At 49.1% G+C, this 16,814-nt stretch overlaps 3 protein-coding genes across 5 annotated transcripts in view; 2 read left to right on the plus strand and 1 right to left on the minus strand.

Annotated features, from left to right (window-relative positions):
• Positions 1-5,938: 5,938 nt before the first annotated feature.
• On the minus strand, positions 5,939-12,669 carry RAG2 (recombination activating 2). Its single transcript, XM_006124471.4, has 2 exons — positions 12,562-12,669; positions 5,939-8,354 (listed from the first exon to the last, which is right to left on the minus strand). The coding sequence occupies exon 2, from the start codon at positions 8,338-8,340 to the stop codon at positions 6,739-6,741; it is 1,602 nt and encodes a 533-aa protein (XP_006124533.1). The 5' UTR covers positions 8,341-8,354; positions 12,562-12,669; the 3' UTR covers positions 5,939-6,738.
• Positions 9,187-16,814, plus strand: part of IFTAP (intraflagellar transport associated protein) — a 68,514-nt gene continuing 60,886 nt past the window's right edge. For 2 of the 3 annotated variants that reach the window (XM_075927510.1, XM_075927507.1), the window contains exon 1: positions 9,187-9,317. The gene's annotated coding sequence lies outside the window, so the exon portion shown is untranslated. The remainder of the gene's footprint in view (positions 9,318-16,814) is intronic. The other variant, XM_075927509.1, reaches the window with a different exon arrangement.
• Positions 12,812-15,310, plus strand: LOC142829162 (uncharacterized). The gene is made up of 2 exons (XM_075927506.1): positions 12,812-14,169; positions 14,443-15,310. Exons 1-2 carry the CDS (start codon positions 13,783-13,785, stop codon positions 14,887-14,889), a joined length of 834 nt encoding a protein of 277 aa, XP_075783621.1. The 5' UTR covers positions 12,812-13,782; the 3' UTR covers positions 14,890-15,310.

Below are 16,814 nucleotides of genomic sequence, written 5' to 3' on the forward strand. Positions count from 1 at the left end.
TCCTCTAGTCCTTCTATTATGGGAACTAATGAAGAACTTTTCTTTATGCACCCTCTCCACCCCACTCATGCTTTTATAGACCTCTATCCTATCCCCCCTCAGTCTCCTCTTTTCTAAACTGAAAAGTCCCAGTCTCTTTAGCCTCTCTTCATATGGGACCTGTTCCAAACCCCTGATCATTTTAGTTGCCCTCCCCTCTCCCACCTCCTTTTCCCAGTCTCCCCCAGTTTTGTTCAATAAAGAGAGATTCTATTTTTGACCACACGTTTTCTTTATTTTGTACATCAGGAAGGGGGCTAGGGAAGGGTAAGTGGAAGGAGGTGAGGGAGGAATGGGGTACGAGCCCCCGATGGGGAGGACTGGGCTGGCTCTGCGGGCTTCTGGGGGTGGAAGCTCTCCTGCAGCACCCCAATTGCCTCCTCTCCCCAGATGGCAGCCTGCGGCAAGTGCAGCCGGTATGATGGCCGAGTGCTGTGATGTGCCCAGTGTGGGCACTCAGGGCACTCCAAGACAGGACTGCTTTGCAAGCGGGGCACCCCTGAGAACTGTCTGTCCTGGGTGGGGGTCGGGTCCCTTTAAGCACAGCCCTCGGCTAGCCTGAGGCAGCAGCTCCACACTCTAAGTCCACATCTGATGCCCTGCCGACACTGCTTCCAGCCATCCTTAACCCTGGTTCAGGGTCCACTTAATGTGGACATGCTAGTTCGAATTAGCAAAACGTTAATTCGAACTAGTTTTTTAGTCTGGATGCGTTAGTTTGAATTAGCTTAGTTCGAATTAACTAAGTTAGTTCGAATTAGCGCTGTAGTGTAGACATACCCTCAGAGAGAGTAATGCCATTAAAATCATCGGTACCTTGGTTTTCCTTCCTCTGGGTGCCAGCCTTGTTCAGCTTGTAGGAAATCACCAGATCACCAGCCACATTGTATAAGGCACACTACAGTGCTGTCTAGGCCTTGTGGGTGACTTCCCCCTGACAGAACAGGAAAGGGACCTTTCCTTAGCAGACGGTTTGGCTGAGTTGACTTTGGACCTGCATTTCCAAATGAAAAGCATAATCACCACATCCTCTTGCCTTTCTCTCTTTGTGTCCACGTGCCAATACCTGCCTGCTTGCAAGACAACAATGTCTGATTTTGGAGCCTGCAGGTGCAAAAGCATTACTGTGTGGCACTGGGACCTTAGCTCTTGAGAACAAAGGCTTGGATGGTGGATTTTGTGCGGTTTGTGGGGTTCAAAAGAATGGTGGAGGGTACAAAACAGGTGCATGGGGGGAGCTTTAATAGCCACAACAGGGCATTGCTGAGGGAACAAACAAGTTTTCCAGTAATTCCGAGCTAAAGGAAAATCCCTGAAAGAGACTGGCTGATTATATAGAAAGTTATTAAGCCCAAGTTTTGGTGCTCCAGGATCTCTGTCCATCTGTCTCAAATATCACTGCTGCTCAAGTTATCCTTGTGCTCTTTAAAGAGCCCCTCGCTCTGGCACAGACGGATGGCAGGTGGACTATGGTTCACAGGAGCTCCCAAAGGAGGGAGGTGACCAGTGGGTTCCTGAAATGATCTATACTAGGCAGGGCCATTCCTAGGGGGGAGCAATGCCCAAGACAACCCCCTTTCCACCCCAAGTCCCACTCCACAGTGCCCCTGTTCTGTCCTAGGCCCGCCCTTCCCCAAATGCTGGCCAAGTGGCAAGGACCATTCAAGGTTATAAGTAGGGCAAGGGCAGCTGATGATGAAATCTGTCATCCAGGAAGGAGAAATGAGGTAGAGGCTATGTCACGTGGACCTAGTGAAGACTTGAAAAGACTAAAAGGGCCTCCTCATCATGCCTTTTTCACCAGAACCAGAGTTTAGGCTGCCAGCATCATTAATGAATGATGCTAGAAAGAAAAGAAATAGCAAAGACAATGAATTGTAGACCTCCCCTTGGCGTTTGTAGCATTGCCAGAACATTCCAATAAAGACTACTATACAGTGCAGACCACTAAAGGGAAAAGGTCCCTGAGAATTTGACTAGGGCCCTATCATTTTCACAGCCATAAAAAATGTGTCACAGTCTATGAAATCTTCCCTGTATTCTGAAATCTGATCTCCCCATGCTCATTGGAACCTGGGGGACCCAGCTGCTTGTCCGGCCAGGCTGGGGAGGGACAGGAGTTGTCTTTCCCCTACACAGTCATTCTTGGTGGAGAGGTCAGAACCGCCTTGAGAGGCAGTGCAGAAATGAAGGGGGAACCTACTGTAGCCCTGCCAGGAAGGCTGCAAAGAACTGAAGGTGGCAATCTCGGGACCTCCTATCCTACAATAACTTTGCAAACTTCCCCTCCCCCCACAATCTTATTTTGGGCTAGGATCTGCATGGTTAGAACACCATGAATTTTCAGATGTAAACATCCGAAATTGTGAAATTGACCAATTTGGAAAACATTTGGCTGTGAAATTGACAATAATGCATGGTGAATTTAGCAGAGCCTTATCTATGAACTATTCAGTGGAAGTTGTGAGAAAGAGTCTGCCAGAACCTTTTGCAGTGTTGGACCTCAGGATTCATTGGGGAACCCCCAAAGTGCAGCCTTTCTTCAACTGGGGCTCCCATATCAAAAGAGAATCACAAGGCTAGTGTAGGGGGGTTGTGAGTAGAGTCACTAGCCATCCAGATTTTTCCAAATATGACCTCTTTCTTGGTTCTCAACTCTTCCTCTGGGCACATTTTGGAAATATTAAAAAATGTCTGTGATCTTTTCCTGGCCTTCCAGGCTGGCTGGCTGGAGAGCAGTGGTCCTTGTCTGGAAACCCAGTTCAGACGGCAGTACTGCTGCTAGCAGCAGCGCAAAAGGAAGGGTGGCATATTATGGTATTGTCACTCTTTCCTCTATACTGCCTTCCAGACTGGGGGAGGCCAGAAAGCAGGTGCCACTGGCCAAGTACTTACCTCAGAAGGCAGTGCCACTACCCACAACAGTGCAAAAGGAAGGGTGGCAGTGTATAGTATTGCCACTCTTCCATCTCTGCCATTGCTAGTGGTGACTCTGTCTTTCTAGCTGGGCAGACAGAAAGTCAGTGCTATCATCAGTAGCAGCAAAGAAGAAAGGGTGGCATAGCATGGTATTGTTTCCCTTCCTTCTGTGCCACTGCTGATGGCAGCACTGAATTCAAAACAGGGTGGCTTCAGAGCGAGAGCTTCTGGCCAAGCACCTAGCTTGGAAGGCAGCAGCACATCACAAAGGGTAGCATGTTATGGTATTGCTGTCCTTCCTTCTGCGCTACTGCTGGTAGCAGCTTTCTCTTCTAATCTGGGCAGCTGGAAAGGCAGTGCCACCACAGCAGCAGCAGAGAGGAAGGGTGGCATGGTATGGTATTGCCTCCCTTTCTTATGTGCCACATGGCAGCAGCCATACCTTCTAAGGGGGGTTGCTGGGAATTGGTAGCAACTGGTCTGCCTTCCAGCCTTGATGGCAACCTTCCACCAGCAGCAGTGCAGAAGGAAGGTGGCATTGTCTGTGCAGATGGAAGTGTGACAATACCATACCATGTCGCCCTTCCTTCTATGCCACTGCTTGGGGCAGCACTGCTTTACATGCTGAGGGACTGGAGAGCGGAGGTTACACCCAGCATGGAAGTCAATGCCACTGCCAACAATAGCACAAAAGGAAGGGTAGGGTGGTATCTTATTGCCATGTTTTCCTCTTCACTGCTGCTAGTGGCAGTGCTGCCTTCTGTGCTAGGCAACCACAGAGCAATGATCTCTGATCACATGCCCAGCTCAGATGACAGCGCCACTGCCAGTAGCAGCACACAAGGAAGGGTGGCATGGTATGGTATTGCCACCCTTCCATCTGCACTGCTGCTGGTGATGCCACTGCCTTTGGATCTGGGCAGCAGCGGAGCTGTGGCTGCTGGCAGGTCACCCAGCTCAGAAGTCAGTGCCACCACTAGCAACAGTGCAGAAGGAAGTTTGGAATGATATGGTATTGCCTCCCTTCCTGCTGCACTGCTGCTGGTGGCAGGGCTGCCTTCTGAGCTGGGTAGCTGGAGAAAAGTGGTGCTACTGGCCAGGTGCTGATCTCAGAATCTAAAGCAAAATTCCAATAGGCTCCATTTTGGGCACAGACGCCATTTTGGAGTTCTGAAACAACAACCAGACTCCAACTTGGTCGTCCTTCGTCTTCTCATTTTTCCCGCCTTTCCCACGCTGTGGCTGGAAAACCCTGTGGTCACATGGCTATAGTCTGCCCAGAGACAGCAGACATGTAACTGCAGTCTGCCCGACGACAGCTTACTATATAAGGGCTACCTCTAGCTTAGCTCGGGGCTGCCCATCTGTGTGGCGGTGTATGCAGTCACTCAAAACTTGGGGCCATGCCATACATCCTCCTCCCTCTCCAGTGCTCTGTCGGTATCACGTCATAGGATTTCTGGGTTGGGTAGCATGCCTCACAAGCAAGGAGTATGCAGCCACATGCCATTCCTCTTTGCGTTCGTTCACACTTGCCGCCGTGATGACGCAAGGAAGGGAATAATTGGGGAGAAGTCTGTCATCGCTGCTATCCAGTTGCTGTTCCTACTTTTCCTGAGACGAGATCAGAATCGGGTGGCTGGGGCAAGACAAGCTGTGAGAGATGGTACTGTGCCAGTGATCACTCTTCTGATCACCTTTTTACCTTGGCTATCTTAGGTCTCAGTCTAGCTTTTATTTGTTTTTGCTATATTCCTGTGTAGTGGGGTCCTTAAAATCCTGTTAAATAGTTACTTGCCTGTTTATCTTTCCCTGTTATACTGTTATAATAAAAACCTGTTAGTTTACCTCATCTGTTTATCTTAATCATTTGAGAAATTGTGACCCCCCCTCTGATATAGATGCAAGTGTGGGGATGGACCTAATAGTTCTGATAGTTGGTGTTCTTTAGGCCAAGGGATTTCCAGCTAACAAGAAGGCAGTGCCTTTGCCAGCAGTAGTGCAAAAGGAAGGGTGTCATTGAATTTTATTGCTACTCTTCCTTCTGGACCATTGCTGGTGGCAGCTCTACCTTTCAGGCTGGGCAGATGGAAAGGCAGTCCCATCACCGGTAGTGGTGGAGATGGAAAGGTGGCATGGCATGGTATTGCCACCCTTCTTTCTGTGTCTCTACTGATGGCAGTGTTGAATTCCAAACTGGGAGGCCACAGAACTGCAGCCTCTGGCCAGGCACCTCTGGAAGGCAGCACTGCCACCAGCAGCAGCACATAACAAAGGGAAGCGTTTTATGGTGTTGCTACCTTTCCTTCTGCACCATTTCTGCTAGCAGCTCTATCTTCTAGTCTGGGCAGCCGGTGGAGAGGGAAGGCTGGCTCGGTAAGGTATTGCCTCCTTTCCTGATGGCAGTGGCACTGCCTTATAAGGGGATGTTGGCAGCAACTGGTTAGGTGCCCAACCTAGATGGCTACCCATAAGGAAGGGTAATATGTTACGGTATTGCTGTGCTGCTGCTGCCAGTGGCTCTGACTTCTAAGCTGGGCAGCAAGAGTGTGCGGTAGCCAAGCACACAAGGAAGTCTGCCACCAGCAGCAGTACAGAAGGTCTGCTGCTGCCACCCTGACAATGGACCATTGAGACACTATAAGCTGCTACAGCCTACACTTCAATGCTTGCACACGCTGCAGAGTGATGCAGGGAGAGTAAAGGAATGACAGTGGACCCAAAGGAAATGATTAAAGTCCTGTTCACAACTCCTTTTGAAATTAATGGGAATTCTGGGCATGGAGCAGCTGCAGAATCAGGCTCTTCATCAGACTTCACATAGGCATCTCAGGCATATATACCATAGCCATACGAGTCACTGTTTGCAAATGACAATGGAGCTATTTAGCTATTTCCAGTCTGACACTCACAATACTTAGCTACCCAGACAATAGGTGGAAACAAAAGTAAAGGCAATTTTCTTATAAACTTTATTAGTTCACTGTACATTTAAAAACACACATAGAAATGGGAGGCTGAACAAATTGAACCTCTTACGTGCGGAGTACCTGGCCATGGGACCCACTTTGAAAAATAAAAACAAAACAAATATTTTGGCACCTAAACAAGGAGCCTGATTTTCCAGTGAGCTGAGCTTCCACAACTCCAGCTGGTGCTTTCCAAATCAAAATAGGGTCCAAAATTAGGCACACCAAAATAGAGGCTTCCCAAATTAGAGATGGCCTTTGATGCCTTCATATTTTTGATACAATGGGCTTAAACTACCCACCCCAATTTAACATCACTTGAAGTCCCCTGATTTTAATTAATTATACCAGTGTAAAACTGGAGTAATGCAGTCATGAATTAGACCTGGTATTTCTAGTTCTACTGATTGAATAGATTGATTTGCACTGTGCATCCTGTGGGACAGAGTCTATATCAGTATTCACACAGGGTATTGCCTTACTCTTCAAATAATTTCTTTAAAGTCAGTGGGGATATGGATGGAGTAATGGTACTATTCAATTTGAGGAAGGCTAAATAACCATAATCCTATGTGTGTGTATAGAGCCCATCCCACTGGGGCACTAATCTTGACTGGGGCCACTGGATGCTATCAAAATACAAACAATAAATGTTGATTTGTGAGCTATGTTAAACTGAATCTAATTAAAATTAAAAAATAGAACATCACTAAGAGCACTAATATTAAATTTTGTTGCAACCATTATTAACTATCTTTGGTTTGTGATTTCTTCATTTACTCCTAGCTGAACCTTAATCCTTAGCTCAAATCTACTCAAATAACCTCCGAAGAAAAGATTTTTTCAATGGAGTTGCTATCTTCATGGATGTTTTTCTGTGCAATGGTTTCATAGGTTGTTTTTTCACCGGCAGAACCTTCTTTGGTGTTTGCAGCCCTCTAGCAAGATCAACATGCTCATTACAGAAGTACTTGACATTTGCTTCTGAAAGGTGTATGAGCATGCCCTCAGACAGGTCCATGCACTGAGCATGGACCCAATGGCCATCTCCATTGGAACAGTAGATCATAGCTGGCTTGTTGAGTTCAGTTGAATAGAAAGGAACCCAAGTGTTGATGTCAATGTCACAGTTAGCCGAACAGGTGATCCAGTAGCCTGTTTCTGATTCATCTTCTTCATCATCTTCATTATAGGTGTCAATATCATCATCATCAAATCTATTGGCTTCAGCACTAAAACAGAACTCCTCTGAATCTTCAAATGGAGTGGAGTCCCCTGGGTCTTCTGTAGATGTCTGACTGCAAATTTGTGCTGCCTCCTCCTCATCTTCTTTTTCTCCTCCACATCTCAAAATGTAAAAGTAGTTTGCATCTGAAATTAGTTGCCTGTTGTCTCCTGGTATACCAAGCAAGATGGACCCATTGCTCATATCACTACCAAACCATATCTTGCAGTGTTTAATATCTGGTGTCCAGTCTGGGGTCTCCCTTTCTATAATCTTTATGTTGTTATCTTCTAAAGTGACTGTGTTACAAACCAGCCTCTTCTGGTTGTCACACTGGTAGCCCCCAACAATGACAAACTCTTTATCGCCAGTCTGAGTCACAAGCGCACTGGAGACAGAGATCCCCCCAGGCAAGACGGTGCAGCTCACAGCTGGGCTGCCTAGTGGCAGATCAATTTTCAGTCTGTACAGGTTGGGAGGTCTGATGTTATTTTCAAGGGAATGACCCCCTAGGATGTAGATGGTATCATTTCTGGCAATGGAGACATGGAAAGAAAGTCCATCCTGAAGCTCTGGAAGGATGTAAGATGTACAGCATCCAAACTCAAAATCAACCAAAAACACATGGGGCATACAGTCTACTACACTATTCCATTTTTCTGTGGTTCTTTGCCCAAGAGGGATATATGACCTTCCCCCAAATATAACACTCATACTTTTACCTCGGCTATGAACTATATTAATGGTATGGCCATATCTGGCTTCAGGAACATCCCCCACTAACTCTTTTTCAGTGCAAATAAAGGTGATTTTCTTGCTAGTCTTGCATACCATATCCAAAACATAAATCTTATCAGATAGTTCATTGTTTGGTGTTTTCCCACCGTGGATGACATACTGGCATTTTTCAGACTCTGTTTTGCCATTGAGAACACAGAGAGCAGGGTAACGGAGAGGGGGAAGATAGCAGGACTCCTTAGAGAAAAACGCAGGCTTCAATTTGAGCTCGTTTTTTTTTAAATCAAGGAGAAAAACTCCAGTGGGGCAGGATCTCTTTGGCCAGCCTTTTTGTCCAAAAAAGAAAACCCGCCCACCAAAATTCAGCAGAGAAAAGCCTGGCTGAATCAAGGATGAATTATTAATGACTGATATCATCTGCAGGGACATTATGTCTGATGTTTGCGTCATGGTACTGACAGTATCTGAAGAAAAAAAAAGACACAGAAAACCACATAAGACACACTTTAAACAATGTCAAGGTGATCAGCTCAGCAAATGACTGTTACCTTGGACAAGCCAGGCTAAATCTGTATCTCTCTTTCCCCACCTGTCAAATGGAGTGATGGTATTTACTCAGCCTTAAAACATATTCATACGGTGAATTTTATGTTTAGATAGGAACTCTGGGTTGGATTCCATGCTAAGACATGTAGCATATATGAAGTACCATTTACTCCATTAATTGGCACTACTCGTTTTAGCAAATACCCCTGGTGTGGATAAAGGGTCAGAACCAGGCCCTCTCTGAGCTCTTAGTATATATGTCGTCCATTTAAAGATCAAACTAAGAAACTAAGCTCAGCCTGATGGTTGCTGAAGGCTGGTTTTGTTGTATGTAATTGCTGCTGGTATTTCAAATGTTATTACAGGAGTTTCAAGGAGTCCTGTGGCACCTTATAGACTAACCGAAGCGTTGGAGCATAAGCTTTCGTGGGCAAAGACCCACTTCGTCAGATAGACCCACTTTGTCAGATGACATACATCTGACGAAGTGGGTCTTTGCCCACGAAAGCTTATGCTCCAACGCTTCGGTTAGTCTATAAGGTGCCACAGGACTCCTTGCCGCTTTTGCAGATTCAGACTAACATGGCTACCTCTCTGATACAGGTGTGTGTGTGTGTGTGTGTGTGTGTGGGGGGGGGGGGGTTCCCACTCATGCACATCCTTAACAGGCCTATAACAGAACCATTCTGCCCCACCACTGCCTGCCAGCCGGATGGCTTTTAAGGCGGCGCTGGGAATCACGCCCCTTCTGGGAAGTGGAGTCCGTCCTCTCCCTCCAGCTTCCATCTCCCAATAGGAACTGCCCAGCGGCGGGAACTACATTTCCCAGCAGGCACCTGAGCCCCAGTACTGTGCCCTGGCATCCGCAGAGTGGGTTTCAGGTAGGGGAGTTGCCAGGGCCGGGCGGTGAAGGGTTAAACTGCAGGCTCATGAGGTGGGAGCGGGGAGGAAGGAGGCTGCCGCGCGGGCTGGGCTCGGGAGATGCGCTAGGGCAGGCGGGGGAAATCTTCCTTGTGCCTGCCAGGAGCGGAGCCAGCTTGGGGGCGGGGCTGCCCGCTCGGGCTCTGGCGCTGCCTTTGCGCCTTGATTTGCCCAGGGCAGGGTGGGGGCGGGTACCACCTGCCGATGCTGCGCGCGCTCCTCGGCAGGCGGAGGGGGCATCGCCCTGAAGCGCCTAGGATGCGCGGGTGCCCCAGAGCCGGGTTTTGTCCTTGCCGTGTGTGGCACTGAAGAGTGTCGTGGGTGTGAGCAGGGAAGGGGGCAGAGCACAAGGAACCTCCATGCAAACTGGCTCAAGCAGTTCTCAGGATCTGGGGATCCCCCCCCTCCCCGGGAAGCCTATGGTCCGATTTCAGGGGTTCTGCCAAGCAGGGCCAGTGTTAGACTCAGTGCGGCCCAGGGCAGAAAAGAAAGACCAAGTTCCACCACACAGAGTGGAAGCCCTTTACCGTCAGCCCCGCCACCTGAGGTTTAAGCCAAAGCCCTATCAGTTTAGTTTTGCAGGGCCCACCTATGTTGTGGAGCCCTAAGAGGCTACCCCCACGGGGTACGACTATACTACAGGGTTTTGTCGACAGAAGCTTTGTCGACAGATACTGTCGACAAAGCTTCTGTCGACAAAGAGCGTCTAGACTCCATTCAGTTCTGTCGACAAAGCAAGTTGCTTTGTCGACATAACAGTGTGGGCACAAAGGACAGTTTAGATGCAATAACGCCTTCTGTCGACAGAACTCTGTCGACAAAAGGCGTTATTCCTCGTAAAATGAGGTTTACCAGCGTCGACAAAACTGCTGAGTTCTGTCGATGTTATGTCGACAGAACTCAGCGGTAGTGTAGACGCAGGTTTAGTTTTGTCGACAAAAGTCCACTTTTGTCGACAAAACCCTGTAGTCTAGACACACCCACAGAGGCCTTGACTTTTATATGCAGAAAAACAGTTGCTATGACTGTGGAGTTTTTATAGCATGGGGGTGGGAGGTAAATCAAGAAAAAGGCTGAGACTGCTTGGTCTGGGTTACAGAAACTGAAAGACCAATACGCTGGTGGGAAAATCCAGTTTTGTAGGTTTTTCCTTCTTTCCCTGGGCCAGTGAGTTTATGAACAGAGCATGGCATAAACATGATACAGGCCTATCCAGGCATCAGAAATATATCTCTTGCTTGCTTGTGGATTACAATTCGTAACTCCCTATTCAATAATTTGTAGTGTGTGGGTGAAGGAACATTTCAATTTAGGCAATAAAAAAAGGACTTTTTTCTCCATACACAAGACCAGATGTACTGTAATTTTCTCAGTGAAAATTCATTTGAACTTTGAGAAATGTGAATTCACAATAAAAATACTGTAATGTGCATTTAAATGTGTGGGGTAAATTAATGTAGATTTAATGACACCTTGTAGGTGCTATGAAGGCCATAGAGGGTGGTGGCCGTAATATTTCAGGGAGGGAGGAATTTGACCCATTTCCAGCCCATGAAAGCTTATGCCCATATATATGTTAGTCTTTAAGATGCCACAGGACTCCTCATTATTTGTATCAAACTTCTTGTGTTGAGTAGCTAATCACCTTCTGTTTGGTTTGAAAATCCTGTTATTTTTTTTGTTGTTATTTTATGTCCAATTTCTTTGTTGTTTGTTATTTGCCTTTGTCATTCACTGCCTGCTTATTTGAGACAGGTTCTACTGGAATGTTTCACATTTGCTTTCTTTATTCTAAAACTTGACTTTAAAATAGTGTGTTAATATACAAAACATGTTGGAAAATAACACTGAATGGTCCATTCTTCCATTCACCTCTGGGGATGAGAGAAATTTGAAATGAAAAAGACTGAGTAGTTTATTTGTAGCATCCGTTTTGTCATAACAGGATTGTGCCAACACAATTCAATTACAGAATCATAGAAATGTACAGCTGGGAGGGACCCTGAGAAATCAATCAAGGCCTGACCCTTGCATTGAGGCAGGATCAGTATATGTAGACTATCCCTCGCAGGTGTTTGTTTAACCTGTTCTTAAAAAGCTCCAGTGATGGGAATTCCATAAGCTCCCTTGGAAGACTATTTCAGAGCTTAGCTATTCCTCTAAATAGAAAGCTTTTCTCAACATCTAACCTAAATTTCCCTTGCTGCAGATTAAGCCCATTCTTGTCCTACTTTCAGTAGACATGGAGAGCACAGGTAGTTTGATTGAGGTGATGATAGACACAAACCCCTTGGCAGAAACAAAGCTTATTGGGTATAAAAATGTCTTTTGTTTTTCAGAAATATCCGCTGAAAAGTTTGGGATGTATAGTTTTTAGATAACAGCTTTTTTTTTCTTAACTGTCCTCTTTGACAATAAATACTGTTTGACTGGTCATGTCAATCACATGATAATGTTTCTGCTCCCAATTGGATGATTGAAGCAATTTAAACAGGAGAATAATTAATAACAAATGTTTCTAATTAATATGATTATCAAATAAATAATAATTTGGACTAAAATTCTTAAAAAGTTTACTGCCCACGTCTGTTTTCATAAATACCTGGTATATGTCTGGACACTAGCAAGTAATGACTTATATGACCCCATGAATCCTAGTGAACCAACTCAGCTTCTGGTCGCAAACAGATTTGCAAAGCACTGTATTTGCAATTTGAACAGCTTTGATTAGAATGTTAGACTGCTGACTCTCTCAGAGATCAGATCCCAGGGTAACATTGAGATTTAATTGGTAAATGCTCCCTTTACTGTTTCCCAAATTCTCCCATCAGTCTGAAATCATTGGTCTCTTGGCAGGAACACAGGTGCTTAGTACAGGGATTGAAAGCTACTTTGCAAGATTATATTTGTTTTCCTCTTTGATGATCCTGCCATTGCAGCATTTTGTTCAATAAGATTAATCCAGGGCCTTCTGAGAGAGCTGGGGCTAATTCCCCACAGCACCCCCCCGAGACTTGTAGACTGAGCAAATGTGGCTCCTAAATTCTTTATGATCAGATTCCCATCTGGACACCCTTCTCCCTCCAGGCAACTCTAGTCTAAACTAGCCATCTACTGAAGCACATAAATAGCATTTATCAAAGCTTTCTCTAACTTTGGCTCCCAGAGTTTGCTTGGGTAAGACAATAAACATATTAGACCTACCTGGCTGACAGAGGGATTTTGCTTCCTCCTGAAACCTTTGTTTGTAGCTGGGATTCAAAAGTCAGCACTTATGGAATCTTCTGTGACTGCACACAGGGGCTGTGGCATGGGCCAGTAAGCAGGCAGAGGGTATGTATGCTTAGATTGCAGATGTGCTCCTTAGTGCTCCTCTGATGTGGCTAACTGCCTGTGACCGTTTTTTTTTCTTCTTCAGATGGTTCAAAAAGAAATCCATCTTGCATCTTTAGAAGTTTAACCTATTCATGCCTAGCCAACTCAGAGTGGCAGTGGACAGCTGTTATTTAGATTGTAAATGCATCATGGGGAGTGGAGGGGTGGGAAAGGATTGATGCTGTATTTTACTTGATGTTTGTACGGTGATGACCAGCTTGATCTGCTTTTGGATACTAATGTGTTACAAAGTCACTGCTAAATTCAAAGACAACATTTGGAATTTTAATTTATATGAACTTAAAATACCCCAACCCTACACTTTGACTGGGATCATTTTTTCCCCTTTGGAATTCTTAGGCTATAACTAGATTGTGACATTGAAACTGAATAAAGGAAGTGTTAAGTGCATGCAGCCCAATAAGTAAAGGCTGACTAAAGCCCTGATTCAAAGCCCATTGAAATCAATAGAAGACTTTAAAGGCTTTGGACCAGTCTCTTGAAAAAATATGAGTGCTCTGCAAACTTCGGTGGCACTTTTCACCAGAGTTCCTCAGAACATTTTTCATACAAACCATAATTAAGCCTCCCAACTCCTCTGAGGATACATCCCTCTTACAGATGGAGCAATTGGGGCAGAGAGAGAGAGTAAGGGTAAGATAATTCGAATTAGCGCATCTAGATTTAAAAACTAGTTCAAATTAGCGTTTTGCTAATTCGAACTAGCGCATCCACACCGATTGGACGTTGGGGCGCATTTAAGGGCAGCTGAAACCGGTTCCGGCAGGGCATCAGGTCAGTAGTTGCTTTGTGTGGCTGCTGTCTGAGGCTATCTGAGCCTTGTGCTTAAAGGGACCCCCTGTATAGCCGGTTCTCAGCTTTTCCGCTTGCTTGCCCACCTCGCCAAGGGACAGCAAAGCGTTTTTCTCTGCGCCTGCCTGTGTTGGTGGTTCCCACTGGGGACGCCGCCGCAGTTGGCAGTATGGAGCCAGAACTCGCCCTGGGCATTCTGCTCCAGTTCTTGGACTTCCTGCTGCAAGCCTGCCAGCAATGGCTGAAGGCTGCCTGGCACCACCTGGTGCATGTCAGCCCCCTGCCTCTCCACCTGGCCTCCCTGGGAGCTGTGGAAGAACTGCAGTAGCGCCCAGACGCCAGCGTGCCCCACCGCATCTGGCGTCTGGACACCAGCAGCGACTGGTGGGACCGCATCGTCCTGGAGCGCTGGAGAGACAGACAGTGGACTCAGAACTTCAGGATGAAGAGGGACACCTTCCTGTAGCTCTGCGAGTGGCTTGCCCCTGCTCTGCAGCGACGGGACACTCGCATGAGGCCCACCATCCCCCTCCAGAAGTGTGTGGCCATCGCCCTCTGGAAGCTCTCCATGCCGGACAGCTACCAGTTCGGCGTGGGGAGATCCACCGTCGGAGCAGTGCTCATGTAGGTAAGGCACTCACCAGCCACTGGGCCGGGGGGGGAGGGGCACTATAAGGAGGGAATGGGCCGCCCCAGGAAAAACGAGGGCGGGAGAGGAGGCGACAGTGCCCCGCACAGGAGGGTTCGATCTATCCCAGCTGTACTACACGCTGCCTGTGGTGGCCAGGATCACACCAGGGGTCGCTTCTGGGAGTCGGGCACGAGGCAGTGCCAGGGAACAAACACTCCCAGCCACCCGGGCGCCCCAGTGATTCACGGTTTGCTGTGTCTCTGCAGGTGGTCAAGGCCATCAACCGGGTGCTGCTCTGCAGGGTGGTCCGCCTTGCCGACCCAGATGCAGTCATCTGGGGGTTCTGCGCCTTCGGCTTCCCCAACTGCGGGGGGGCCATTGACGGGATGCACATCCCTATCCACGCCCCGGAACACCAGGCCTCCCAATACATTAACTGCAAAGGATACTTTTCTGTGCTCCAACAGGCCGTGTGTGACCACCGGGGCCAGTTCACGGACATTAGTGTGGGCTGGTCCGGCAAGGCACATGACGCCAGGGTGTTCCACAATTCCTCCGTGTGCCAGAGGATGCAGGCTGGGACCTTTTTTCCCGACTGCCACATCAGGGTCGGGGACATGGACATGCCCGTCTGCCTGGTGGGGGATGCAGCCTACCCCCTACAGCCCTGGCTGATGAAGCAGTACACGGGGCACCTCAACCCCTCCCGCTAGGCCTTCAATGCCAGGCTCACCAGGGCCCGCATCTGATCGAGGGGGGCCTTCGGATGCCTGAAAGCCAGATTTAGGTGCCTCCTCACCCGCCTTGACCTCGCCGAGCACAATATCCCTCCCGTGGTGGCAGCATGATGCGTGCTGCACAATTTGTTCAAGCGGAAGGGGGAGGCATTCCTGCCAGCTTGGATGGCTGAGGCTGACTGCATGGCTGGCCACTACGCTCAGCCCCGCACCGCCACCGTCCGGGAGGCCCAGCGGGGGGCTGTCTGGATTCGGGAAGCCCTTCGGGAGAGCTTCCAGGTGGAGGAGGAGGACTGAACTCTCCCTGCATGCACCATTGGGGCCTTCTTCCATCCTCCCCTCCTTCTCCTTTCCCCTCCCTAACCCCCCCTTCCTAATGTTAAATAAAGACACTTGTTTTGAAAACAACAATCTCTTTACATTTTACAGAACTGGGGCGGGGGGGAGGGAGGAATGAGGGTGGGAGAGAGGAGGAGGAAACCTGGGAGGAGGGAGCTAGAAGGGGGAGGAAGGGAAGGGAAAGCTCAGGGTTGGGGGTCCTGCTGGCTCTCCCGTCTCATAGCACTGCGGGTGCGGGGGTGTCGGGGGGGAGTGGGTGTGGAGGGTGGGGCAGGAGGGACGGGGGCACAGAGGAAGCGGGAGGGGGAGCGAGAGCTGGGATGGCTGCAGGGGCCGGAGCAGGAGGAGGCAGGAACCTGTCGACCAAGGTCTGGAGGTGGCCTCCAAGGGCACGGCTCTGCTCTTCCAGCGCCTCCAAACTCCGCTGCTGCAGCTGCAGGTCCTTCCAGACCCAGTGGTCCTGGGTTTGGAGCTGGTGCTCAAGTAGCCGCAGGTGCCGCTGGTGGTAGTCCTCCAGGTTCCTGGTGCGCCTGCTGGCCTGGGTGCAGGTGGCTGTTGCAGGTGGGGTGGTGGGCCCTGCAGTCCCAGGTGCTGCAGCTGTGGTGAAACAAAAGCAGTGGTCAGTTCTCCCTAGGGACACTGTGGGTGAAACCCAGCCCCCCTCTGCAAGGCGAGGTCGGCATGTGGGGAACGGGCCAGGGCCCCCGCATGGCACCCAGCTGCTGCTCCATGGTGGGCAAGGCCCAGGTGCACGGTCCCTGGGCTCCCTCTCTCCCCACCCCATACACATAAGGGGAGCAAGATGGCACTCACATTTGGAGCCCTACTCGGCCTCGGATGACACAGCCGATGTGCTCTGTGGGGTGCCTCGGGGATCCTGGGAAGGCTCCCTGCAGGCTCCTGGCTCTCAGCGTCCTCCTCCTCTTCCTCGGTGTCAGGGATGGGTCCCTCTGCCCTGGAGTCGATCACCCCCCAGGGGGCATGGACGGTGTGAGCCCCCAGGATGCGGTCCAGGGACTCAAATTGGGGGCAGGCCTCTGGATCGGCCCCTGGCTGGCAGGCCCTGGAGTAGGACTGCCGCAGGTCCTTGACCTTGCAGCGGACCTGCTCCCATGTCTGCATGTGGCCTCTGGTGGCCAGGCTGGCAGCCATGCGGCTGTAGATGGCCGCATTCCTGTGGCTAGTGCGGAGATCGTGGACATTGGAGGCTGTGTCCAACCTCGATTAAGTCCACGATCTCCGCACGAGAACAGCTGGGCGCCCACCTCTTGTGGCCCCGGGCAGGCTCCTGTGAACCACCAGCCTGGTCCTGGGAAGAGGGAGAGGGCTGGGTGGCAGCGGGTGGCTGGCTCATGCCATGGTAGGTACAGGGTCTGTTGGCTGGGTGCTGGCAGACTTGCAACTGGCACAAGCAGTGTAGCCAGACTGGGGCCGAGAGGGGGGCAGAAAAGTTTTTCTGGTTTGGCCCAGAGTGGCCACCAGGGCAAGCTGGGAACGGCTAGCCTCCAACTAGTTCGAATTAAGTGGCTACGTAGCCCTTAATTTGAACTACTTAATTCGAA

Source organism: Pelodiscus sinensis, chromosome 4, assembly GCF_049634645.1.
Source record: "Pelodiscus sinensis isolate JC-2024 chromosome 4, ASM4963464v1, whole genome shotgun sequence".
Taxonomy (NCBI): domain Eukaryota; kingdom Metazoa; phylum Chordata; order Testudines; family Trionychidae; genus Pelodiscus; species Pelodiscus sinensis.

What these genes read in the sequence shown, in the direction of transcription:
- LOC142829162 (XM_075927506.1), top strand. Translation starts at nt 13,783, where the DNA reads ATGGCTGAAGGCTGCCTGGCACCACCTGGTGCATGTCAGCCCCCTGCC. An exon ending in ACCGTCGGAGCAGTGCTCAT is followed by an intron (nt 14,170 to 14,442) that starts GTAGGTAAGGCA and finishes GTGTCTCTGCAG; the next exon opens with GTGGTCAAGGCCATCAACCG.
- RAG2 (XM_006124471.4), bottom strand. Translation starts at nt 8,340, where the DNA reads ATGACGCAAACATCAGACATAATGTCCCTGCAGATGATATCAGTCATT.